Source organism: Erythrolamprus reginae, chromosome 5 (assembly GCF_031021105.1).
Source record: "Erythrolamprus reginae isolate rEryReg1 chromosome 5, rEryReg1.hap1, whole genome shotgun sequence".
Classification (NCBI taxonomy): Eukaryota; Metazoa; Chordata; class Lepidosauria; order Squamata; family Dipsadidae; genus Erythrolamprus; species Erythrolamprus reginae.
The window spans coordinates 32,156,260-32,184,115 of record NC_091954.1 but is presented as its reverse complement, the minus strand read 5'-3'; the positions used below and the strand labels follow the sequence as shown (position 1 = coordinate 32,184,115).

Sequence of the window (27,856 nt, the reverse complement as noted above, 5' to 3'; positions counted from 1 at the left end):
TTATTATTATTTTTTATTCGATTTGTATGCCGCCCCTCTCCGCAGACTCGCAGAAATCTGATTAATAAATAAATAAATAATAAATATTCAAGGAGGTATGGCTAAAACAATTATTTAACCCAGCGTAGGGGCTCATTTCATTTATGGGATATGCTTAATCAAAGTTTATTATTTTATTTTATTTATATGCCGCCCAACTCCTGAAGGACTCTGAGCAGCTTACAACAAAGTTTATCCATACATAACACAAAGCCACAGTATGTCAGTATGTCCTAAAACAGGAGCCCCCAATTATCTTATATTAGTGCAGCCATTAATAGTACTCTCGTGCAGGGTCTCCAACCTTGGCAACTTTAACACTTTAAAAAAAATTTTAATAATGAAAAACAAAACAACAGTAAACATACATACATACAGTAAATATACATACAAACGTACAAACATACTTACAAACATAAAACAAGCACAAATCTGGCTGATGAATTCTGGAAGTTGAAGTCCACAAGTCTTAAAAGTTGCCAAAGTTGGACAGACCTGCACTAGTGAGTCAGAGATGGCCGTTTAATTTGTTTTAAAGGCGCTCTGCTAATTGTGGTTCATTCGGGGACCAAACCATAGATTAGCATCTGTCCCTAACGTAGCCTACGGGAAAGTCAACCCAGCGCCATGAAACGAATCCCGTCAGCATCCTTTCCTCTCAAAGTGTGTGTGTGCGCGTGTGTGTGTGCGTGTGTGCGGGTGTGTGCGGGATATTCCAATTGGTTAGGACTCAGCTGGCCCAGGGGTAGGCAAAGTTGGCTCTTCAATGACATGTGGACTTTAGAATTCCTGACCTCGCATGATCGGTTCAGGAATTCTGGGAGTTGAAGTCCACAAGTGATAGAAGAGCCAACTTTGCCTAGCCCTGAGCTTCCCCTTTAAAAGCAAACGACCCTCCTTCGTCGCCATGTTCCGGACCTTCGCGCGCAGGCGCAGCTCGCCCTCTGGGCACAACCTCGCGTGTCCTTTGCTTGGAGCGCCTGTGGAGCCGGACGAAGAGGATGGGACACAGCTCGAACTGCGGCGTGAAGGGTAAGAGCGCGCAGGGGGAAAAGCGGTGTGTGTGTATCTGTGTTTGGGGGCAGCCTCTTGTATCGGTTTACTCTCTCTCTCTCTGTGTGGGTAGTTCTTTCTCCCCGGCGACAACTCAGGGGGCGGTTATTTCCCTTTCTTCCCCAAAGGCTGCACCTCACCCATCCTGGGAGGAAGGGGCTACACGTGTCTTTCTCGCCCTCATCCCCACGTGCGCGGCTGCCCTCGAAGCCAAAGCCCGGGCTTCAGTCGGACCGAACGGAGAACGCCTGCTCCGGCTTACTCTGCGACCTTCACAGAGTATCCCTCCCGCCCTCCTCCCCGGGGATGTGTCTCAAGGGAGGGGCGCGTCTCAAGATTGTTGTAGTGTTGTGCCCTCCATCTACTCACCCGCCCCCGACTCCTTACCTTCTCAGGAGTTGGGAGTGCTCGCTTTATGTCCTCCCCCTTTGCGGGTCTTGTTTATTCCCCTCCCCGCTGTTCTCTCTTGTCGCGAAACTTTTTTTTAACAAAAATACACCGAGAAGAAAGAAACTCGTGTCGTGACATGTTTCACTCCGAATAGGCGGTTTCCTTAATTGAGACCCGTTGGAATTGGGTGGCAGCTAACTTAAATTAAATTAATTAGGATGGGTTTTGTTTTCAATAACTTAAATTAATTAGGATGGGTTTTGTTTTCAATAACATAACATAACATAAATTAAATTAAATTAATTAGGATGGGTTTTGTTTTCAAAACAATGTGGATGGCCCTCCAATAGATTGCGATGTTTAAGTGGTTCTCTTTCAAACCAGTCAGAGTATAGCTGACAGAGAGGTGTATAAAATGAGACAGAAGGAGGCAAAACAGATAATATATGCTGCTAAAGCCTCAAAAGAGGAAGGAATTGCCAACTATGTAAAGAAGGGGGCTAAAACCTTCAGATATATTAATGATAGGAGGAAGAAAAAATGCCGCATCACAAAGCTTAGTACTGGGAATACTGTAATACATACATTGATGGGAATAAAGAGATCCTTGACCATTTGAATAGCTACTTCTGTTCAGTTTTCTCAGAAGGCAGCTTACAATATAATATTATGGATGGATATAGCATTGCTTCCAGCTGTAGGGATTCAGCTCCAGTGATCTCAGAGGCCGATGTCTTAGAAAAACTTGAACGATTAAAGACAAATAAGGCAGTGGGTCCAGATGGCATCCACCCCAGAGTTTTGTGATTGCTGTCCCCCTGACTGATTTGTTTAACCAATCCCTTTTAACAGGATATGTTCCTGATCATTGGAGAATGGCCAGTGTTGTGCCTATCCTCAAGAAAGGGCAGTAGAGAAGAAGCTGGTAACTACAGGCCAGTTAGCTTAACATCAATTATAGTTAAAATGATGGAGACTCTACTCAAAAAGAGGATAAATCAGCATGTAAAATCCAATAATTTATTGCAGTGTTTCTCAACCTTGACAATTTGCTGGCTGAGGAATTCTGGGAGTTGAAGTCCAATATCTTCAAGTTGCCAAGGTTGGGAAACACTGACTTATTGGACCCAAACCAGCATGGCTTTACTGAGGGCAAATCATGTTGGATTAATCTCATTGATTTCTTTGACTGTGTCACAAAGGTGCTGGATGAAGGTGGTGCCATGGATATAGCCTATCTGCACTTCAGCAAAGCATTTGATACGATTCCACATAAAGAGCTGATAGATAAGTTAGTGAAGATTGGACTTAATCCCTGGATAGTTGGGTGGATTTGCAGCTGGCTGAAGCGTAGATATCAGAGGGTTGTTGTTAATGGTGAGTATTCTGAGCAGAGCCTGATTACAAGGGGTGTGCCACAAGGTTCTGTTCTGGGTCCTATTCTTTTTAACATCTTTGTGAGTGACGGGATGGTTTGGTAGGGAAGGTTTGCCTATTTGCCGATGACTCTAAAGTGTGCAATAGGGTTGATACTCCTGGAGGTGTCTGTAATATGGCAAATGATTTAGCTTTACTAGATGTGGTCAAAGCAATGGAAACTGCAGTTTAATGTTTCCAACTGTAAAATAATGCACTTGTGGAAAAGGAATCCTCAATCTGAGTATTGTATTGGCAGTTCTGTGTTAGCAAAAACTTCAGAAGAGAAGGATTTAGGAGTAGTGATTTCTGACAGTCTCAAAATGGGTGAACAGTGCAGTCAGGCGGTAGGGAAAGCAAGTATAATGCTTGAGGTATAACAAGCAGGAAGAGGGAGATTGTGATTCCGCTGTATAGAGCACTGGTGTTCAGTTCTGGAGACCTCACCTAAAAAAAGATATTGATAAAATTGAACGGATCCAAAGACGGGCTACAAAAATGGTGGAAGGTCTTAAGCACAAAACTTATCAGGAAAGACTTAATGAACTCAATTTGCATAGTCTGGAGCACAGAAGCGAAAGGGGGGACATGATGGAAACATTTAAATATGTTAAAGGGTTAAATAAGGTTCAGGAGATAAATGTTTTTAATAGGAAAGTGAACACAAGAACAAGGGGACACAATCTGAGGTTAGTTGGGGGAAAGATTAGAAGGTGAGAAAATATTATTTTACTGAAAGAGTAGTAGATGCTTGGAACAAACTTCCAGCAGCAGTAAATCCACAGTAACTGAATCATGCCTGGGATAAACATATATCCATCCTAAAATAAAATACAGGAAATAGTATAAGGGCAGATTAGATGGACCATGAGGTCTTTTTCTGCCCTCAATCTTCTATGTTTCGTTGTTTTATTTCTTACCTTTGCCCTGTTACTCCTTTAGCCTCCTTTAAATTTTAACCTGGTTGAATAATATTACTTACCTGCTGTGAAGTAGAAATAGAAAAGGGCATGTCATAAAGCAATGTTTAACCAGCTAGGGGTAATTTTTGACTTAGGACCACAATTGAACCCAACATTTTATTTTGCTAAGCAAGGTGGTTTAAGTGAGTGGCACTTCATTTTATGGCTGGTTTCTTTTTGCCAGAGTTGTTAAGCAAAGTATTGCAGTTGTTAAGGGAATCATGTGGTTGTCAGGAGAATCCTCATTGTCAAAAGCTGGCTGGGAATATATGGATGGTGATATTATTATCCCGGGAGGTTGTAACTGTTCTGTTGGGGCCTGTGAGACCCGAAATCAAAGTTTGAGACCCTGTAAAAAAATTTCCCTACATATCTGAAACTTAAAATTTTATGACTTTTCATCATTTCAGGGGTTCTCTCTATGAGAATTTTTTTTGGGTGGTGGTGGGTTTCTTTCTTGTGGGAAAAAAGATAGTCACACTTGTACTGTTCCTGGATTACCCTGACCCGGACTGAAAATTCTTCATTTGAAGTGCTTATGTTTGGTCAATTTGAATTTTTTTTTCACTTGGAAAGTAGTCTGAACATTTCTGCACACAATGATATGAAAATTGAACTGAAAAAAATTATGCATATTGGTTTATTTTTATTATAAAAGGTAGACCCCCCTTTTATTTGTGAACTTTTTTTCAATTTATAGATAGTTTAGCTTGCAAAATATGTTCAATTTTACTAAAGTAAAGATTGGTAGTTTGAACATTTCTGAACATAAGAAAAATATAAATGAACTGAAAGAAATGATTCTTATTGGTTTTTTAAAATCAGAAATAAGGCCTCGCGCCCCCCCCAGCTGCTTGCAACCATTTTCACTTTTTTTTAGGCTGCAAATCCAAAATATTTTTAATATCTTAGGCATTCATTTACTCAATTTAAAATTGCTGATCATCATAAAAATATTTTTTGGGGGTGGGGGGGCAGGGGCTAATTTTTTTCTGGGCAAAGAAAACAATCACGTTGAGTGTGTTTTGGATCATATACGACCCGGACCAAATAGAATTTTTTTAGGTACTTGAATTTGGTCTTTTTGAAACCTTTTTTCACTGGGAAACATGTTTCAACATTTCTGAACGTAATGATATGAAAATAGAACTGAAAAAATTGAGGCTTATATTTTTATTTTGATCAAAAAGCCCCTCTCCCCATTTTTCCTGAATTTCGTGTCAATTTATATTTTTTTAGGCTACAAATCTCTAAGGAATTTCCCCCCAAAAGTTTTGATACACTAAATTGAACATTCCTGATCGTAAGAAAAATAGAAATGAACTGGAAAAAATTATTCTTACTTGTTTATTTTGGCCACGAAAGCCCCCCCCCCCTCCCTCGGCCTTGCTGTGTGCCATTATTTTCACTTTTTATATATATTTGGCTAGAAATATTTGGAATATCATTTTGAAAAGCAAGCACATGGTAGCCAGACTTTTATGAAAGAAATCCATTTTACTAAAAACAAGTATGTAAGTTTGAAATTAATAGCATAATTTTTATATAAATTGAAATAATTGAACATGGGGGGGAGACTGTTATGTGCAAAATAAACAAATATGCATCAATTCTCCCAGTTCAATTTTCATATCATTATGTTCAGAAATGTTCAAGCTACCAATCCCACACCAACTTTAGTAAAATAGAACGCATTTTGCAAGCAAACCTATCCATAAATTGAAAAATATTTCACAAAAACGGGGGGGGGGGGCGCATTTCATCAGCAAAATTAACCAATAAGCATCAATTTTTTCAGTTCAATTTCATATCATTATGTTCAGAAATGTTCAAGCTACCAATCCCACACCAGGTTTAGTAAAATAGAATGCATTTTGCAAGCAAAACTATCCATAAATTGAAAAGAATTTCACAAAAATGGGGTGGGGGTGGGGGCGCACATTTTATCAGCAAAATAAACCAATAAGCATTACTTTTTCCATTTCAATTTTCATTTCAATGTGTGCAGAAATGTTCAAACCTGTTTCCAAGTGAAAAAAGCTTTCAAAAAGACCAAATATAAGTACCTAAAATGATCAATTTGCGGTCCGGGTCAAATAGACCCGGAAACATAACATTAGGGAGTTTTATCAAACAGAACACGGGGGTTAAAAGCCAGGATGGCGCGATGGTTAGAGTGCAGCATTGCAGGCTACTTCAGCTAACTGCTAGCTGTAGTTCAGCAGTTCAAATCTCACCACCGGCTCAAGGTTGACTCAGCCTTCCATCCTTCCGTGGTGGGTAAAATGTGGACCCAGATTGTTGGGGGCAATATGTTGATTCTATAAATTGCTTAGAGAGGGCTGTAAAAGCACTATGAAGCGGTATATAAGTCTAAGTGCTATTGCTAAATGTAGGAGAAATTTCTTGACAGAGCAATAAATCCATTACTGGAGGATTTTAAGAAGAGATTGGACAGTCATATTTGAAATGGTATAGGACAGTGATGGTGAACCTTTTTTTTCAATACCCATAATGCAATGCCCTCCCCCCAAGCATATGTACACAACAAACCCCCCCCACGCACATACATATGTGTGCAGACCTCTGGACTTCCGGTAGGCCAGTTGGGCTGTTTTTTCGGCCTCCCCAGGTTTCAGGAAAGCCTCCAGATCCTGTGGGTGGTGAAAAATGGACCCAACAGGCCTACCAGAAGTTCGGAAACAAATTTATATTTGGGCCGTTGGGCTGTTTTTCGCCCTCCACAAGTTCCAGAGGATTTTCCGAAACTGGGAAGGGGGTGCAAAAACTGTCTCCCCCACCCTCTGGAAGGATAATCAGCTGGCCAGCATGCATATGTGTGCTGGAGCTGAAATTCCACGCCCTCAGATATGGCTCCGTGTGTCACCTGTGGCACGCGTGCCATAGGTTTGCTCTTACAGTATAGGGTCTCCTGCTTGAGCAAGGGGTTATCCCTTCCAACATTTATTCTGTTAAATACATGCCTGTTGCCAAGTACCTGAATTTTGATTACTTGACTGTAGAGATGCTGCAATCCTAAGTAGAGGAACCAGTCATAAGTCATTTTTTTGAGTGCCATTGTAACTTTGGTCACTAAATGAATTGTCAATCAAGGACAACCTGTAGTATGATATTTTAATGGTGTGTTTTGTCTTTGAGGCAATCTTCAGAACAGTTTTCTTAAAAATTCTAATTGTTACAAGAATATTTGCTATCCGAAATGTATGAGGATCAGCATTTGACAGTTGCGTGAAAGGGATGTGCACTGAGGCTGGCACACTTGCACTTGTGTTTAAGGTGCTTTCCAATTCTTAGATCAGGTGCTAAATGGCTCTTTTCAGGTGGAATATCTTTCCCTAAGCCTGAGCTAGAGATCTGTCAGAGCATGAACCAAGTGTGCTTTTTATTACAAAGGAATGTGTTGGGCAAAAGTAAAATAAAATAAAATAAAATAAAATTCTGCAGGTCTACCTCTGAAGGTTCAAATTAACTGATTTATGGCTAAAATCTACGTAAATCTACTCAACTTATGGCCAATGGTTAGAGTTAGATAAGGGTAAATGGCATTCAGGGGTGTAGAGGTTGTACTTAGTTTGCTTGTGACTCCTTAACAACTAAGGGAGGCAGGGTGGCGCAGCAGGTAGAGTGCTGTCCTGCAGGCCACTGAAGTAACTGTAGATCTGTAGGTCAGCCGTTCAGATCTCATCACCGGCTCCAGGTTGACTCAGCCTTCCATCCTTCTGAGGTGGGTAAAATGAGGACCCGGATTGTGGGGGCAATATGCTGGCTCTGTTAAAAAAAAGTGCTATTGCTAACATGTTGTAAGCCACCCTGAGTCTAAAGAGAAGGGTGGCATAAAAATCAAATAAATATACTAAACTAAACTGATCACACTTTTTATTTCTCTCTGGTTTTGCCAGTACTCTTACAAAAGGTGAAGCAAACAAAAATGTTCACATAAAGCAAAGCAGAAGATAAGTTTTCAGTGTGTGCTGTTAACAGTTATGAAGATTGGGATATAATGCTGTAAATAACTTTGGACCTGCCTAAATTCTTTTTAAATATAACTGTAATTTTCTTTGTTCAAAAAACAAATAAAATGTCCTTGTAATAAGGAAAAACAGAAAAATGTACTATTTTATTTTATGCTCAGGACAAAATAGTCCTACTCAGAATGTTCCACTGATGTCTTTCAGCAGGAAGAAACAATTCCAAATGTTTTGAGGGGACAAAAAATATCAAAGTATGTTCAGTATAGGAAAATGAGACTTCTAAGCAACCGTTATTCTGAGTTTTTTAAATCTCATCAGAGGTTATAGATCTGTTACAGAATTCTTTATTCTTGAAAGTCAAATAATAGGCGCTTTAAGGATGAGTGGATTTTTTTGTTTTGTTTAGTACCTTTTTGACTTGTTTAAACTAGATTATACAACATTGATCAAAGTTAGATTTTTAAAAACATTTTTAATGTTTTAGTATGTATAGAAAAGTATAATAACTTCTAACTTTATTTTACCTGCTGATATAAAGATGAGAGATAAAAGTAACAAAAATGATAACACAACAGACACAAAAGAATTAGAAATTTTGAGAAGAATCTAAATAGAAATGCAGGAAGATAAATAAATAATGAATCAAAAAATGCAAAACATGTTCTTGCAAGCAAGAAGCCTTGCAAAATGATTTTCTGGTCTGGAGTGTAACCTTTTATTGATTAAAACCTAATTATGAAAGGCGGCTGTAAAAAGAAACCCTTTGAGAAGTATATTAATTAAGCTCTTCAGATCATCAGTCTCTCTTTTTTAGAGAAATGCTAGGCAGATCAAATGAAGATATTCGTATAATTAAAAAACTGGTGATAGCTCTAGTGCAAGGTTCGACAAACCCAGGCGCCTGGTCGCCAGTGGCGCCTAGAAAATGTTGTCTGGCGCCTAGAAAATGTTGCCTGCTGTACTGTATGTATATACAGTATATTTTTCCCGCCTTGTGTTTACGCCCAGAAATGGTACATCTTGGCTTCCGTAGCTCCGCCCATCAACCTCGGAGCGAGCTGCTTTCCCAGCGTCCCCTGCGCTTGCGTGCGTCTCTCCCTCCCCCCCTTGCCTCCATTCCGCCTCCTACTTGAACCCCTTCACTCCCCCCCACCGCACACAGACGCTCCGATCTTGGCCGCTCACCCGCCTTCGGAGAGAAGCGGAAGCCCCTCCCCTCCCGGCGTGAGGTTTTGTTCATTCCTCCTCCGGCCGCGTGCGCGGTGACTTCCGACCAGTAACCCCTCCTCCCCCCTCCCCCCCTCCCCCGCGTCCCCGGCCCGGTCTCCCTTTCCTTCTTCTCTGTTTCGGTTTCTGACTAACGGTCTCCCCTCGGATCCCGACGGGAGTACAGCAGAGCCGGCTCGGCGGAGCCAGGCCTGCGCCGGGGGGGAGGGGGTGAAAGCGATGTCAGGTGGAGACTCGGCAAAAAACCAAGTTTGCTTAAAAAAAATTCTGGCTCCTAAATTTTTTGGCTGGCTCCTAGATTCTGAACAACTTTGTCGACCCCTGCGTAGTGTATATCTTGTTACCAATATGCTCACATTTGATTAAATTGGCAGTAATCTAAATCCTGATGGTTTCACAAATACCGTATTTTTCGGTGTATAAGACGCTCCTAGATTTTAGAGGAGGAAAACAAGGAAAAAAGTATTCTGAACCAAATGGGTTATATTGTTTAATAAAACACCAGTGCAGCAGAATACTTTTTACAACCATATATACTTTTTAAAACCATGAATACTTTTAAAAATCATGTACACTTTTTACAAACTTCAAATTTGACAGCTTCAAGACAGCTTAAACTCCCAGAATTCCTCCACCAGTCGTGCTAGCTCAGAAATGGCAATTGAAGTCCACAAACCTTAATCTTGCCAGGTTTGAAGACCCTTGCACTCCTAACCCTTAACTCAGGGGTCTTCAAACTTGACAACTTCAAGACTTGTCTTTAACTCTTATTCCTAAGGTAGCATGACTGATGGAGGAATTCTTGGAGTTGGAGTCCTCTAGTCTTAAAGCTGTCAAGTTTGAAGACCCCTGAGTTAGGGGTTAGGAGTGCAAGGGTCTTCAAACCTGGCAAGATTATGGCACAGAGATGAAAATCAGGACAAACATGGGCTCAGAGAGTTCTCAAAGGAAACGCTTATCAGAAAGGCAAAATAGAAATATGGGGAATTGGCACAGTTGCACTGCTGGGAATACAAATGAAATCTATCCGCTATTGTATTTCTTATGCGATCCAAAACATGTTGCGTTTGTTTTTTGTTTTCCCCAACACCTGGTAAACTCAGTGAAGTGTGGGAGAGGAAATCACATTTTCATAAAAAAACAAAACGATGCTTTTGTCGATACGGGTCACCGGAGCACCCCTTAAATTCTTGGGCTATTTTATTTACTTCATGCTTATCCAGCTTTCTATCAAATTTAAAAAAAAACACATAAAAACAGGCAGTAACCTATTCCAGAAATTGACCGCTGTGGAAGCGTAACAGTTCAAGCAACTTCAGGGTGGGTGGGGAGATAGTTTTAAGGTATTTACTAGCATCTCCCTCAAAAGCCGCCAACTAACCATGGTTTGAACTACGCAGATGCCCCACATGCAGTGATGGGCTCCTACGGGAACGGTCAGGAACGCAGTTCCGGAGCAAAATTTGGAACTCCACCCCAGAGCACCCAATTGGCACTGAAAGATGTTGAAACAAAATGCATAAGCCACATCCACAGTGTGGTAGTAAAAATTTTGGTAGCCCATCACTGCCCACATGTAACGTCTGATTTCCAAAAAAGTAGCCGAAATTCGAACCGCATCTACATCTGGCTACAACACATGCACCCCCCTCCCAGATATTGGGTGGTGCTGGTGTGTGTGTGTATTAGCATTATTTCCCAACGGGGCGGAAAAGGCGGCAACTCACCACAAGTCCAGGCTTCCTTTAAAAGCTCCTCCCATCCCCAAACTTTGTGAAGGACTGCCCTTCAGCCCGTTTCTTCCTTCGGCCTGCTTCCCCCCCCAAATCTTGCTTCCCCCCCTTTGAAATTTCTCCTTCCCTCCCCAAACTGATTATTTGGGGTTCCTCGGTTTACACCCCTTAGTGAGAGACCCTAACAGTCACTTTTCTTGCCACTCCGCCCTCCCTCAACCTGCTTCGTTCGGCCTTCCATGCACTCTGAAAAAAGGGACAGAGCAATGGGTTGGTGCCCCTTTCTACTCCTCTGAGAACATGTGTTTAGATTTGAAACTACCTGCAGACCCGCCAGCCAGGCTCAGAGCCAGTCCCCGCGGTTGGGAGGGGGAATAAAAAGTCAGTGCTATTGCCATCTGAGGTGGCTCCAGCGTCTGCTGTATCCATTTCCCATTTGAGAGAACCTTCCCTCAGCGGATCGGTGTGGCGAAGAGGCCGGGCTTCCTTGGGGGTGGTAGGCTTTCATTCCTGTCCCCGGGGAAAGGGACTACTTGTGTTTTATGTGTAAAGTACAGGGAAGAGCAGCAGGGCAGGCGCTTGCCTCAGCTGGGGAGAGGCGGCCCCTGCCACAGCTGCTCTTCTGAGCTGTTCTGTCTGGGTCCCCCCAGACGCCAACACCAACCAAAAAGAGTAGCCAGACACACTGGTAAAAAGCAAAGGCAGTTTATATACTGGAAAGCAAACACAGGTAACAAAAACTGTTCTTACAGACAGGAACACGATGAAGCTTCACAGAGGTTTCACGAAGGCCAGGCAATAAAACAGGATTCTTGCTGGCAAAAACAACACTGGAGATAATAAAACCCATGCCTCCCCCAAGTCTTTCAGCCTTCTAGGCCACAAGCCAAGATCAGAGATGCCAAGAATCGAAGCAAAGTCACAGGACTCCCAGTTGATAACTCTCCACAAGACTGTAAGGGCGGGCCTGCCTTTTCAACCCTGCTGAGGAGAACCACACCCAAACCCAGCTGTTGCCAATTCAGGGATGGAAATATCTTTCTAATTAACCCCTTCTTTGAGTTGCACATCTCTGCCTCATGTCTATTATAGCCTGTGCGTCTTCATCCAATAAATCCAGGCTACTAGCTGGGGAGAGCCCCCCCCGGGGGTCTCAGGCTGCTCTCCCTCCTCCTCTTCCTGACGTTCCTCTCCCCCGTCTGCCTGGTCCTCCCCCTCCTGGTCACTGTCCTCCTCCTCTGGGCATGGATCCGGCAGAGCTCCAGCCGGTCCCTGAGGAGCCTCAGGCTGAATCACAACACGAGCCATGCCCACCGCCCAGCAACATGATGCTGGTGTGGACGACAGCTCTGCTCCTTTAGAGCCTGTTGGCCGACCTCTTCAGTCTTGCAATTCAGCGGCGGCAGTGGGGGGAGGGCCTGGGGCATGGACATAATATTTCCAGTGCTACTGCTCCTTGAAGGAAAGCCGCCAGAGCCACCTCAGCAGTTTCTGCCACTGCTGCCTCTACCGGGATCGGCTAACTCGAACGGCGTGCCTTCCTTGCATTTTCAATGTAGTTCCTCTGTTCCGAACGCCCAGCACCCCGCCTGGCACCCCAAACTCAGCAACATTCTCCGTACTGAAAGAGCGGGTACATCAGTCACGTGGGTTGCTCGCTGTCCAATCTGCATAGGACCAAGCCTAGTCTTTAAAAAGCCTGCTGGATCTGCCCCTTCCCCAGAATTTGCTCGGTCCTGCAATTCGGCAGGACATGTGGTGGCTCGCTCCTCTCAATAACACCTTCCCTCTTTGTTCCTTCTTCAATTTTAGATCAGTAAAATTTGCAGTTGCCTTTGCTTAAAAGCTTGCCTTGTTCGCGACAGCCTTACTGGGCTTAACGCCAAGGCAGAAGCCGCTCCTCGGCTACAGCCGCGAATTTCGCAATCGCCTTGCTTGCGCTGCCGCCGGATTGTATTTACGATAAATCTAATGAGCTAAGAGGTTTTACCGGCAAGCTAAAATTAGACAAAAAAAGGGTTCTTTTTTCCTCCGGCGGTGTGGGACACTTTAACAAGCGCTCTTGTTCGTCTCCTGGACTTTAGTCACCCCTCCTTTTAAAAAAAACCGGTGGAGTGGTTTATTTCTGCCACGAAGGCCCTCAGCGCCCAGTAATTTCGGCATGGGCGGATCGCCCACGCATGTCCCGCCTGGCGCCATCAAGTCCACTGCGTGGCCCTGGAGTAGGCTGTGAGACCCTCAGGCTTTTTCTCCCTGGCTAGGCCTCCAAACCAGTGTGCCTTGGTTTACTATTTAAAATGAGTGAGGCCTGCCCCTCTGTAGTCACTGGCACGAACTCTGGTACTGTCCAGATTGCCTTTGAGCTGCAGACGCTCCTGGGCCTAGGAGTTTGGGCCCCTTTCCTCTTGGGAACATTGTCCACTTATAGCTTCTCCCACCATTTTGGCTCAAGTCTTGTACCTGTAATTTGTTCAGGCCATGATTTCGTTTCCCAAGAGAGGCACTTCTTCTAAGGGTCCCAGAGAGGTTAGCCTACTGGTGATGAAATTGACACCATCCCCCAGGCCTCTTCTTCCTCTTCCTCAGGAGCTCCTCCAATGGCTAGACCCACCAGGGCTGAGAAGAGACGGAACCAAACTCTTCAAAAGTTTCATGAGAGACCGGCTAAATGTTTAAAAGTGCAGGCCCAAGTGCACGTTAGCCCCTCTGACCCTCCAGGGGCTTCTAAATTGTCTCCCTCTGTTGTCTCTGTGCTTCCTGTGGATGAGCCGAACCTAAACAGACCCCAACCTAACCTATGGGGCTTAGGTCCAGAGGAGCCAGATATTATGATGGAAGATGCCTCTGAGCCAGATCCTGTCCAAGCCTTCAGGGTATCTCCCTCACTACCTGTTACTATGACTAACCTTCCTCCAGAGCTTCAAACAATGTATTCTGCTTTATCTCAAGCCATTGATGCCAAGCTCTCGGCTATCAATGTGCCTTTTCACTCTCGTCCCCCTTCACGCGCCCCTAGGCCCGTGAGTTCCTTCTTAACCTGCAGAATTCCAGTTCAAGAAGACTCGGATTCCTCTCAGGATGAGAATGATGATATGGACGTAGAGGACAAGGATGACCCTTTCCAATGCCTGTCAGAGGATGAGGAATCACAGATCAAGATTCCATCTCCTGCTGCAATTTTTCCTTTCCAACTCTTCAAATCTCTTCCATTCAAAGCAAGAGTTGCCACAGGCTTAGCCGGTCAGGATAAACCATCTGATCCTTCTACAGCTCCACCTGAGGAGAACTTGCCATATTTTATGGAGGAACAGGAAGACAATGAGGTCATCCCCATGCCAAAACTGTTCAAAGATGCTCTGCTCAAGCAGTGGGACCATCCATCTTATGGTTTCAATCCCACATCTAAAGACAATAAATTGTATAAGCTTTCCCAATCTTATGAAGACCTTCTTGTCTGCCCTAAAGCTGATGAACCAGTAAAGATTCTACACTCTGCGGCTGCTATACCTGGTGAAGCAGAAGAAGTGTTAAAGCCCGAAGACAAACGTTTAGAGCAAATGCTCAAAAAGTATTTCTTCGCAGATACCTGGGCTATTAAAAGTGCAGCAGCAGCAGCAGCAGCAGCATTCTTTTCTAGAGCCATTCTCTTGTGGCTTCAACAACTTCAGCAGCATATTCCCCCTGATGATCTACAGGGTCAACAGGACTTCAATAAAGTTTTTTGCAGCGGCCCAATATGTAGCTGATGCTACCTTGCAATCATCAAAATTTGCTGCAAAGTTGGTAACGGCCTCAACAACAGCGAGAAGAATTAAGGTATATGGCTTTGCCCCTGGCAGGCGGGAGTGAAATGGCAGCTTGCCATGGGTCCTTTGAAGCGTGACCTTTTATTTGGTAACCTCTTGGAACCCCTTCTCACTAAGAGCGCTGACAAAAAGAAAGTTTTGGGGCCCACCGATAAGAAGGCCCCAATCGTCAACAAGATCAGGGGTTCGCCTTCCAGAGGAACTCAGGTCAGTATACCTCTCGTTTTTGCTCCCAAGCAGACAGAAACACCAGGGGCAGAGGATCCCGCTTTCAAAGGAGTTCTTCCTCATCCAGTGCTTCCAGAAAGCCCAGATGGTAATCTCCATTCTATTCCCATTGGGGGACATCTAGCTTGGTTCGCCTCCAGCTGGCTCTGTTCCTGTAAGGACCCCTGGGTTATTTCTACTGTGGAATGGGGACTCCAGTTGAAGTTTTATCTCCATGCCTCCCAAGTATTTCATTTCATACCATCTCCCAGGTCTTCTCCATCTCGTCTTCGAATGGAGGAAGCTATTCAACATCTGTTGTCCATCAGGGCTATCCAACCAGTTCCCTATTCCCAAAGAGGTCTTGGCTTCTACTCCATCCCCTTCATGGTCCCTAAGACATCTGGAGGATGGAGGGCCATTTTAGACCTTAAGAAATTAAATCAATTCATTAAATATAGAAAATTTAAGATGCATTCCCTGCCATCCATCCTAGCCTCTATTCATCTTGGAGACTTCATGACTTCCTTGGATATTACGGAAGCCTATCTTCACATCCCTATTGCTAAGGGCCACAGGCAATTCCTGCGCTTTGCCTTCCAAGGCAAGCACTATCAGTATAGGGCCATGCCCTTCGGGCTGTCCTCGGCTCCTTGAGTCTTTACTAAGCTCCTAGGCTCCTTGGCGGCCCACATCCGGGCCACGCCCATCCATATTTTGTGCTATTTGGATGACATATTAATTCACGGCCCCTCTAAAGAAGGCACCTGTTCAGACCTCAATCTACAGGATCATGGTTTTTCTATTAATTTCAAAAAAAGTCAACTCCATCCTTCCACTTCTATTCAGCACCTGGGAGCAATTATAAATTCAGATCTCTCCCAGGTCTTTCTTTCTACTGAGAGAAAGATCAGTATCAAGGAGCTTATCTCCCAGATAAGGTCTCAAAGAAGGACTACCATCATCACCCTGTCTTCTCTACTGGGAAAGATGGTGTCCTGCATTGGCATTATCCCATAGGCTCGCCTCCACGTCAGGGATCTCCAATGGTTTCTGTTACCATTCCAGAGATCGGGGAACAGCAACTCGGCATGCCTCATCACCACAGTATTCTGACCACAGTATTGAGGTTCCTTACGTGGTGGACTTCCTCTGCTCTGGACAAGGGATCCCCCTTCAGGAGTCCAGAACAATTTATCATCACCACGGATGCCAGCCTGACGGGCTGGGGTCCCATGCTCAAGGCTTGATAGCCCAAGGCACGTGGTCAGCGGAGGAGTCATCCAGACCCATCAACTGGCTGGAATTGAGAGCAGTGTTGTTAGCCCTCAAACAATTCACGGACAATATAGCTTCAAAGAGCCATATCTGCAGACAAGGGGGCACCAGGTCCAAGGCCCTGATGAGGGAAGCCCTGAAACTGGGTCTCTGGGCACGGAGACATCTTCAGTCCTTATGGGCCGACCACATCTCGGGAGTTCTCAATGTGCAGGCAGACTGGCTCTCCCGGTCAACTCTGGATCCAGGAGAGTGGAGCCTCCATCCGGTCCTATTCCAGCAGATCTGCCTCAGATTTGGTCACCCATCGCTAGACCTATTCGCGACTGCGACCAACTCTCAACTCCATCGATTCTATTCCAGGTTTCCATCCCTGGGAGCAGAGGCCACAAATGCACTCAGAACTCCTTGGCCTCGAGGGCTGCTTTACACTTTCCCTCCAATACCAATTTTTCCAGATGTGATCCACAAGATCATCCTCGAGAAGGCCCAGGTGATTCTGATAGCCTCTCACTGGCCTCGCCGGCCCTGGTTTGCAGACCTGCAACGTCTGTCTATCCAGGACCCCTGGCGATTCTCCGTTTTGGAGGATATGTTGCAGCAGGGAGTCTGTCACCATCCAGACCCGGAGTGGTTCCACCTCACCACTTGGCTATTATTCGGCGCGACCGAGACCTTCGGGGTCTAGGACACTATAGAGATAATCCTCAAATCCAGAAGAGTTTCTACCAATAGGATCTACGACCATACCTGGTCCAGGTTTCACCAGTGGTGCTCACAGTGAGATCTATCACCCCTGTGTATTACCATTCACAGAATCGTATCTTTCCTCATGAAAGGTTTTCATCAAGGCCTCTCAACAAGTACCATTTGCCATCATTTAGCGGCCTTATCTTCGGTCCTAGCAGGGCCTCGCAGACAACCACTCCGTTCTTTCCTGGAAATTCAAGAATTTCTAAGAGGCATGTCAATCCTCAGGCCTCCCATAGTTCATAGATACCCGTCCTGGGACTTACCATGGGTTCTCCACTCCCTCACTCAAGCACCATACGAACCCCTAAGGTCAGCATCCTTCAGGTACTTATCTTAAAAGGTAGCCTTTCTGGTGGCAATAATATCTGCCCGACGCATCTCAGAACTGGCAGCCCTCTCCATTCGACAGGATCTATGCCCGTTCCATACAGACAAGGTAGTCCTGCGCCTGGACCCCATCTTTCTACCAAAGGTCAGTTCCATGGTCCACAGATCCCAGGACATTGTGTTGCCTTCATTCTGTTTCAATCATAACCATCATCTTGCACTCAGATGGCACACCCTAGACCTCACCAGAACTCTACGAATCTATATCCAACAGACGAGGCCTGTTTGGAGGTCCGAAGCCTTATTCGTAGCCTACCATCCCAGATCCCTGGGATCCAGGGCATTCTCAACCGCAATAGGGCGTTGGATCCGAGGGACAATCTCAAAGGCTTATGAGTCAGCTTCCCTCAGCGTACCAAGAGGTATCACAGCACATTCCACAAGACGTGCAGCCGCATTTGCCGCATGGGCAACTCAAACTCCATTGGAGGAAGTCTGCAAAGCAGCCACTTGGGCCTCTCCAAACTCTTTCATAAGGCATTACAAAATTGATTCTTACGCTTCAGCGGATGCTGCCTTTGGCAGAAGAGTCCTCCAATCCGTTATCTCTCACGATAGCGAACTAATCCCTCCCTAGGGACTCATCTATTGAGTATGTCCCACGTGACTGCTGGACTTGCTCTTTCAGTATGGAGAATATGTGTTGATTGCTTATCTGAACGCCTCTTCTTGTATGCTGAGCGGGTACAGCAGTCACTTCCCTCCCTATTCTCCGTACTGAAGGAGCGGGTCCAGCAGTCACATGGGTTGCTCATGTCCAATCCGGTGGAACTGAGCCTAGTGTTAAAAAAGCTTGCTGGATCCGCCCCTTCCCCAGAATTCGCTCAGTTCTCGCATCCTGCGGTTGTATTGTGATAGCTCGTTCAACATTCTAACACCTTCCCTTCGATCTTTTCTTCAAAAGTAGTAAGAATTGTTTATCCTTATTTGTTTACTTGCACTAATAGCGCCAGCCGTTTGCGGCTCGGCTTTTTTCCCTTGGGAGAAGTTGCGGTTTCGTTTTCCCACGGCTTTTCTTGCCGTTTACGATCCCCGCTGCCGCTTGTGGATTCTTTTAATCCTTTGGCCTGGAGGTCCTTGTGCAAGTATTGCTTCATTGATTTAGTACTATTGTTAAAGGGCTTAAGAAATACCTCCTGCGGAGTGAGACGCTTGTTCTAGTCTCCTGGACTTAGTCGATCGCTTCCCCTTTAAGTTTTCTATTACGGAGCGATTTTTCGGCGCGAAGGCCTTCACGCCCTTTTTTAATCTAGGCCTCTCGTGTTGGCCTTCTGCCAGCCGCGTAGGCCTCAGTCCACCGCTCGGATCCCGGAGTGGGCTTTGGGACGCTCAGGCTTAATTCTCCACCGGCTAAGCCTCCAACCAGAGTGCCTTGGTTACTTTAATTAAAGTTTAGGGAGGCTAGCCACGCTGTATTTGGGGACACGAACTCTGGGTTTGCCCAGATTGCCCTCAAGTCTCAGCAGCTCCGAGGCCTAGGAGCAGGATCCTTTCCTCTTGGGAAGTCTTTGAAATTCTTCTCCCTAATCATCCAGTTTATTTGGCTCAGCCTTGTCTTCTGTTAATTGTCAGACTATGGCTACTTTTCCCAAGAGAGGCACCACTCAAGGTCCCAGAGAGGCCAGGCCTACAGGCGATGAGATTACCAGTATCCCCCAGGCCTCGACCTCCTCTTCTTCAGGGGCCCGCCCCTTGACCAAAGTCACCAGGGCTGAGAAGAGAAGGGACCAAGCCCTACAAAAACTTCATGACAAATCAGCAAAGCGTTTGAAAGTACAGGCCCAAGTAATCAGTAGTCATGACCCCCCAGAGGCTCCTAATCTGCCTTCTTCTGGGGTCACTGTGTTATCTCTGGATGAGCCAAACCTAGACAGACCCCAACCTAACCTATGGGGATTAGGTCCAGAGGAACCAGATATTATTGAAGATTCCCCCCAACCAGGATCCTCCCAGGCTTTCAGGGATTCATCTGCCATTCCTGCTGATATTTCCAGTTTATCTCCTGAATTCCAAGCTATTTTTTCTGTGTTATCCAAGGCCATTGATGCTAAACTCTCTACCATCAATGTGCCCCCCTTACCTCCTCCACCTCCTCGTTCCTCCCGCCCCTTGGGTTCTTCCCCAATGGTTAGAGCTCCTATTCAGGATGAATCAGATTCCTCTCAGGACGAATATGAGGATATGGAAGAGGATGAGGATCCCTTTCAAGGTCTCTCAGATGATGAGGAATCCCAAATAAAGGTTCCTTCTCCAATTACTATTTTTCCTTCTCAATTGTTCAAATCTCTCCTCCTCAAAGCTAGAATTTCTACGGGATTGGCGGCCCAGGAGAAACAGGCCTCCACATCCACTGATCCTCCGGAGGAGAACTTACCTTACTTCACAGAGGAACAGGAGGATAACGAGGTAATTCCTATGCCTAAATTGTTTAAAGATGCCTTACTTAAGCAGTGGGATTTTCCAGCCTCTGGGCTCAATCCCACAACCAAGGACAAAAAGTTGTACAAACTTTCCTCTTCCTATGAGGAGCTCCTATCCTTTCCAAAACCGGATGAACCTGTCAAGATCCTTCACTCGGCGGCTGCCGTGCCAGGCGAAGCAGAGGAGGTCCTCCGCCCAGAGGACAAGCGGATTGAACAGATGCTCAAAAGAGGATTCACCGCAGATTCCTGGGCCATTAAAAGTTCCGCAGCGGCTTCCTTTTTCTCCAGAGCCATGCTTCTGTGGCTTCGCCAACTTCAACAGCATATTCCTCCCGATGACTTGAGAGGTCAACAAGACTTCAACAAGGTATTTGCAGCTGCTCAGTACGTGGCTGATGCCACTTTACAATCTACTAGATTTGCTGCCAAGTCTATTGCAGCTTCTACAACGGCAAGGAGACTCCTATGGCTTCGCCCTTGGCAAGCAGGAGTACGTCAGAAGTGGCAGTTATCTCTGGGACCCTTGAAGCGCGACCTTCTTTTCGGGGATCTTCTGGATCCACTCCTCACGGAAACCACGGACAAGAAGAAGGTATTGGGTCCAACCACCAAAAAGGCCACCAAAATGCAGTCCTTTCGTCGCCCAGGGCGTCAACAAGATCAAGCGGCTTCCTATCAGAGAACCCCAGGTCAGTATTCCCCCCGCTTTCGTTCCCAAGGTAGGAACTCCAGGGGCAGAGGTTTTCGCTTCCAAAGGGGAGCGTCCTCTAACAGGGCTTCAAAAAAACCTAGATGGTAGTTCTTCCTCGATTCCCATAGGTGGCCGCCTAGCCTATTTCGCCTCTAATTGGCGTCTCACCTCCAAGGACCCCTGGGTCATTGACACTGTTCAAAAAGGCCTTCTTTTAGAATTTACTTCCCCCCCCCCTAAACGTTTTATTTCCTGCCCTTCTCTCAGGTCTTCCTCAGATTGTAATCGTATGGAGGAGGCCATTTCCCACTTATTGTCCATCAGAGCCATTCAACCGGTTCCCCCTGGTCAGAAGGGCCTAGGTTTTTATTCCATCCTATTTATGGTCCCAAAATCCTCCGGAGGTTGGAGAGCTATTTTGGATTTAAAGAAGTTGAATCTATTCATCAAATATAGGAAGTTTAAGATGCACTCCTTATCATCTATTTTGGCCGCCATCCACCCGGGAGATTTCATGGTCTCTTTAGACCTCACTGAGGCCTATCTCCATATTCCTATAGCCAAATGCCACAGAAAATTTTTACGTTTCTCCTTTCAGGGCAGGCATTTCCAGTATAGGGCGATGCCATTTGGCCTTTCCTCGGCCCCTCGGGTCTTTACAAAGCTCTTGGGGTCCCTGGCGGCCTATATCCGGGCGTCACCCATCCACATTTTATGTTACCTTGATGATATTTTGGTTCATGGGAACTCCCTAGAGAAAGTGAAAGCAGACCTTTCTGTCACCATGTCGGTTCTACAGGACCATGGTTTTTCCATCAACTTTGACAAAAGTCACCTCCAACCTTCCACATCCATTTTACACCTGGGATCCATTATTAATTCAGAAGCTTCCCAGGTCTTTCTTTCTCCTGAGAGAAAAATCAGTATAGGGGAGTTAATTTCACGCATTTTATCTCAACCTTCAGTTTCCATAGTAACCCTGTCTTCCCTTTTGGGGAAGATGGTGTCATGCATAGGCATCATTCCTTGGGCTCGCCTTCATGCTAGGGAACTACAGTGGCTCCTATTACCCTTTCAGAGATCGGGGCACAGCAACTCAAGTCGTCGCATTGTCATCCCACCAATTGTTCGCAGATCCTTCAAGTGGTGGAAGTCTCCGGCCATGGACAAAGGATCCCCTTTCAGGTGCCCGGATCAATTTGTCATCACCACAGACGCCAGTCTATCGGGATGGGGCGCCCACGCCCAGGGGATGATAGCCCAGGGCACGTGGTCCCCGGAGGAAGCTTCCAAGCCAATCAATTGGCTAGAGCTAAGAGCCGTCTCCCTGGCTCTGAAGCAATTCTCTCCTCGCATCCCCAACCGACACGTTCTCATTCTCACCGACAACATCGCCACGAAAAGCCATATCTGCAGACAGGGGGGCACGAGATCCAAGGCCCTCATGAGGGAGGCCCTCAAGTTAGGCCTTTGGGCGGAAAAACATCTTCGGTCGCTCCTAGCCGACCACATCTCGGGGAGCCTCAACGTCCAGGCGGATTGGCTATCTCGAGCTACGATAGACCCCGGAGAGTGGAATCTCCATCAAGACCTGTTCCATCAAATCAGCCTCAGATTCGGCCTACCAGTTCTGGATCTCTTCGCGACCAATGCGAACGCCCAACTCCCTCGCTTTTTTTCCAGATTTCCATCCCCGGGAGCGGAAGCAATCAATGCCCTCCGGAGCCCATGGCCTCCAGGCCTACTCTACGCATTCCCTCCAATTCCAATTCTCCCGGACGTGATTCACAAGGTTCTCACCGAGAGGGCCCGAGTAATCCTAATCGCCCCTCATTGGCCCCGCCGGCCCTGGTTCGCGGATCTCCAACAGTTGTCCGTCCAGGACCCTTGGCGACTCCCCGTTTCGGGGGATATGCTGCGGCAGGGGGCCTCATTCCATCCAGACCCGGAGTGGTTCCACCTCACCGCCTGGCTGTTATCAGGAGAGACTTAGAACTGCGTGGCCACGACCCCGATACAGTGGAGGTCATTTTAAAGGCCAGAAGGGGTTCGACCAATCGAATCTACGACCATACGTGGTCCAAGTTTCACCAGTGGTGTCTACAGGAAGGTCTCTCCCCTGTGCATCCCCATACACAGGATCATTTCCTTCCTTATGCAAGGTTTCCATCAAGGACTTTCCACCAGCACCCTCCGGCGTCATCTGGCGGCCATTTCCTCTGTCCTAGCGGGGCCCCGCAGACAGCCTCTCCGTTCCTTTCCAGAAGTTCAGGAATTCCTCAAGGGTATAGCCAACCTCAGACCTTCCAAGGTCCACAGGTATCCATCCTGGGATCTGCCACGGGTTCTCCATTCCCTCACGCAGGCACCATACGAACCCCTAAAATCGGCGTCCCTCAGATACCTATCCTTTAAAGTAGCATTCCTGGTGGCTATTACCTCTGCCCGACGCATTTCGGAGTTGGCTGCCCTCTCAATCAGGCAGGACCTCTGCCAATTTCATCAGGACAAGGTAGTCTTGCGACTGGACCCCACCTTCTTACCCAAGGTCAGCTCCATGTTCCACAGAACCCAGGATATTGTCTTACCTTCCTTCTGCCTCCAACGGGATCATCCCTTAGCAATTAGATGGCACACCCTGGATCTCATTAGAGCGCTGAGGATCTATATCCAACGCACAGGACCCTTTCGGAGGTCAGAAGCACTTTTTATAGCCTATCATCCCAGAGTCATGGGGGCCAAAGTGTCTTCTACAGTGATAGGCCGTTGGATCAGAGGGACTATATCTAAGGCCTACGAATCGGCCGCCCTCTCAGTTCCAAGGAACATCACAGCGCATTCCACCAGGAGCGCAGCCACCTCGGCTGCTTGGGCGACTCAAGCCCCGTTGGAGGAGGTCTGCAAAGCAGCCACTTGGGCCTCGCCAAATTCCTTAATCAGGCACTACAAGATTGATTCTTACGCCTCAGCGGACGCTGCCTTCGGCAGAAGGGTTCTCCAATCCGTTATCTCTCACGATAGCAATCTAATCCCACCCTAGGGACCATCTATTGGGTATGTCCCATGTGACTGCTGGACCCGCTCCTTCAGTACGGAGAATAGGCGTTGATTGCTTACCTGAACGCCTCTTCTCGTACGGTGAGCGGGTACAGCAGTCACTTCCCGCCCTTGTATGTGTCTTCTATACTGTCTATAACCTTTCTTTCCTCTAACAATGAGAGTTGAACACTAAAGAGCTTCACATCTGAGCCTAGTCTACGGATTCGCGAATTCTGGGGAAGGGGCGGATCCAGCAAGCTTTTTTAACACTAGGCTCAGTTCCACCGGATTGGACATGAGCAACCCATGTGACTGCTGTACCCGCTCACCGTACGAGAAGAGGCGTTCAGGTAAGCAATCAACGCCTATTTTCTTTTAACCATGGTTATATCTTTTAACCTGTTTCTTCCTATCAAGAGAGTAGAGCATTATTTGAGCTACCACCTTTGAGCCTAAGTCTACGGATTCGCGAATTCTGGGGAAGGGGCGGATCCAGCAGGCTTTTTAAAGACTAGGCTCATTTCTATGAGGATTGGACAACGAGCAACCCACGTGACTGCTGTACCTGCTCAGTGTACGAGAAGAGGCGTTCAGGTAAGCAATCAACGCCTATTTGGTGTATAAGACGCACCCAATTTTAAAGCAAATTTTTGGGGTTAAAAGGTGTGTCTTATGCACCAAAAAATACGGTGGATGCCTTCTTACTAGGTACTAAAATGATTGCAGTTTATGATTAAAATTTGTTTGAAACAATTCAGAATAATATATTTATGTACTTTCTAAAAATGAAAGTCACATATGGATTCTGAAGAGTTCATTTAGTACAAACACAATCCATGTCATTTTTATTAGAAATAAGAATTAGAGAATTTTTTTACTAATTAATAATTACTGCTTTATTTATTTATTTAATTACCTAGACTTTTATTCCACCCAATCCCAAAGGACTTTAGATTGTGATCTAGAGCACCGGTGTAAAATTCACCACATCACATTGCCATCATGTGACTTTCCCGGCGTTTTGCCCTTCGCAGAGCTGGGGTGGGTGCCAATTTGGCACCCCTGATTTAGAGCAAATCTACCACTCCTTGTCTTTAACTAAAAACATGGGCAAAATCAAATACATCAAATACAAAATCGAGCATTGCGAAACGCTATATAGCGATTTTTCAACCCGGAAGTAAAAACACCATCTGCGCATGCGCACCCTTTTTTGTATGGCCACGCATGCGTAGATGGCGCCGGGCAGATCAGCTGCTGGGCGGCTTCCCTGGGTCTTCCCCTCTTGCTGGCGGGAGGGTGAGCGGCGGACATCAGCGAGGAGTTTGCGTGGGCGGCGGGGAAACCCCAGCGCCGCTTCCCAGCTGAGTCCTGAAGCCAAACACGGAAGTTCGCTTCAGGACTCAGCTGGGAAGCGGCGCGAGCGAACGACGTGGGCGGGCGAAGGGCGGGCGTGCGGGCAGGCAGGCGGCGGACAAGCGGCGGGCGGACAAGCGGCGGGCGGACAAGCGGCGGGCGCGGCAGTAGCGAGGAGTTTGCGTGGGCAGCGGGGAAACCCCAGCGCTGCTTCCCAGCTGAGTCCTGAAGCCAAACGTGGAAGTTCGCTTCAGGACTCAGCTGGGAAGCGGCGCGAGCGAACGGCGTGGGCGGGCGAAGGGCGGGCGCGCAGGCAGGCAGGCGGTGGACAAGCGGCGGGCGGACAAGCGGCGGGCGCGGCAGCAGCGAGGAGTTTGCGTGGGCGGCGGGGAAACCCCAATCTTCGGCTCCTCGCTGCTGCGGCGGAAGTAAAAACACCATCTGCGCATGCGCAGATGGTGTTTTTACTTCCGCACCGCTACTTCGCGAAAAACCGATCATTGCGAGGGGTCCTGGAACGGAACCCTCGCGATAATCGGGGGACCACTGTACTACTGAAAAAAGTAGTTTAAGGAAGGGCAGTCTAGATCAGTGTTTTTCAAACAGTGTGCCGCGAGACAGTCAGGTGTGCCGCGAAGAAGGAAGCTCAGGTTCCGGTCTCACAACTTTTTGCTGAGAGCAAGAGAGAGAGAGAGAAGGTGAAAGACAGAGAGAAAGAAAGTGTGAGAGAGAAATAAATCAAGAAAAAGAAGGAAAGCAAGAGAGAGAGAGAGAGAGAGAATGAGAGGAAGGGAGAGAGAGAGAGATGAGCAAAAAGGGGAGGAAAAAAAGAGAAATGAGAAAATGATTGAGACAGAGAATGAGAGGAAAGAGCGAGAAACAAGAGAGAGAGAGAGAGAAGTGACTTAATTTAAAACATATATAAAAAGCACCCAAAGAATAAGAGAGAGAAAAACTCACCTCTCACCTGTTTTTGGAAATGGTTCAAGAGTGTGTACACACACACACACAGACCGGGGGGGGGGGGGAGGAGACAGGGATGGAAAAAGAGAGGAGAGTGTCTTAGAGTGTCATTTTGTGTCATTTTGGTTGGTGGTGTGCCCCCGGATTTTGTAAATGTAAAAAATGTGCCGCTCAAAAAAGGTTGAAAATCACTGGTCTAGATGATCTTATTAGCTGGTAGAGTTTGGTGGGATCAGCAAACTGCAGTTGGAAGCAAGAAATAAAATTAATTCCAAACAAACATATTTTAACATTGCTAATTGGGGCTTATTTTCATGTTTAATAACCCGGAATCATTTTTTGATGTTAAAGATTTATCACGTAGGATTATAATACTTTGTGCTTTAGATGCTGTCATTTATTGACTTCTGAATGATCAATTTGCAGTGACTGACTTGACTTTTGAGGTATGCAATAAAGGGGATGGGAGTTTTTGCCTCTGCCAGTTGGATGAAGCTCTTTCTTCTGCAGCGGCTGATAGGTCGTTGCATTATCTCCCTCACCCAAAGGCCCCTAGCTCTTTGCCCCAGCCCTTTCATCACAAAAATCCATATTTAGCCACAGCCTTTTGGTCACATGGGACACTTCGCCACCATCCAATCAGAACAGTCCTAACAAAATGCTACTTTGGGAAGGAAAGAATGGAACAGTTCGCTCTTTCATACACACACACACCAGTTCTAGTCTGACCCCCTGCTCATGCAGGAGGTTGAAACAGAATGATAGAGATGGAAGGGATCTCAGAGGCCATCTAGTCAGAACCCCTGCTCAAGCAGGAGACTGATACAGAATGATAGAGGTGGAGGGGACCTCAGAGGCCAACTAGTTTGACCCCCAGCTCAAGCAGGAGATTGAAACAGAATGATAGAGATGGAGGGGAACCCAGAGGCCATCTAGTCTGACCCCCAGCACAAGCAGGAGATTGAAACAGAATGATAGAGATAGAAGGGATCTCAGAGGCCATCTAGTCCAACCCTCTTCACAAGCAGGATTTCTGGGCTGCTAAATTGGCTGGTGGAGCTCCCTGCCTCATAAGATGCTGATTGTTAAAAGCTAATTTGGGAAGCCAATCAGATTGGTCCTCACAAAAGAGGGGTGGGAGAGAGAGCTAGGTAGTATCCTCTTAGCAAAGGAGAGAAGTTACTGTCCCTCAGATTGTTGGAGGGCCGGACTGTTAAAAAAAACCTATGAACAAATCCCTATGCACACTACACATATCTTATTTAAAGTAAAAAACAAAACGGGAACAAATACAATATTTAAAATAAAGAAGTAATTAAATAATAAAGTAATTTATACTTCTTTATTAACAAGTAAATTTAAACTTAAATCAACAAACTCCCTCCATTTCTCCTTCCTTCCTTCCCTCCCTCCTTCCTCTCCACTTCTCTCTTCCCTCTCTCTTTTCTTCTCGCTCTCTCATTTTCCTGTCCCTCATTTTCTCTCCATCATTTTCTCATTTTTCTCTTTCTCTTTTTCTCCCTCTCACTCTTTCCATCTATCCCCCTTTCTCTCTTCCTCTCTATCTCTCCCTCTTTCTCTCCCTCTCTTTCTCTCTCTTCCCTTTCTCTCTCCCTCTCTTTCTCTCTCCCTCTTTGTATCTCTCACTGTTTCTCTCTCTCCCTCTCTCTCTCTCTATCTCCCTCCTTCTTTCTCTCCCTTTCTATCTTTCCCTCTTCCTTTCTCCTTGGAGGGAGGAGTCGACAGTCAGGATGGGTTGTACTCGCTCGTCAGAGGCGTGTCCGAGTCATAGAAGTATAAAAAGGCTGGAACCGCCCACAGACCCAATTTTTCTGACTCGCTTCTAGCAGAGACACCTCGTGGCAGCACAAGCTATTTTGTCTGTGACTCCTTATAAATAATCTCATTAGGTTAGTAATTCCAATTTATTCAGTTAAAATTGGTCCTGAGGAAGCAGTAGGGTGCAGTGACCTCTTGGTACAGCTCTATCTGCTGGGTGGTAGGGCCCCAGGCCTTCCACACACCCCTGGCTCCTTTTTTTCTTTGTCTCCTTCTGCCGTTAGGGCTGCCTTGGAGCCACTCGCAGGCAAGCCATAAGCCTGGTGAGGGATTCTGACTGGTTACAGTCTGGTCCCCTTTGC

The 27,856-nt window shown here is 46.3% G+C and overlaps 1 protein-coding gene across 1 annotated transcript in view; it reads left to right on the top strand.

The window, feature by feature from the left end:
- The first annotated feature begins 946 nt into the window (after window positions 1-946).
- CISD1 (CDGSH iron sulfur domain 1) overlaps window positions 947-27,856 on the top strand; it is a 57,843-nt gene continuing 30,933 nt past the window's right edge. Inside the window, exon 1 of the mRNA XM_070752288.1 lies at window positions 947-1,071. Within this exon, the coding sequence (XP_070608389.1) occupies window positions 1,041-1,071 (31 nt within the window). The 5' untranslated portion in view covers window positions 947-1,040. The remainder of the gene's footprint in view (window positions 1,072-27,856) is intronic.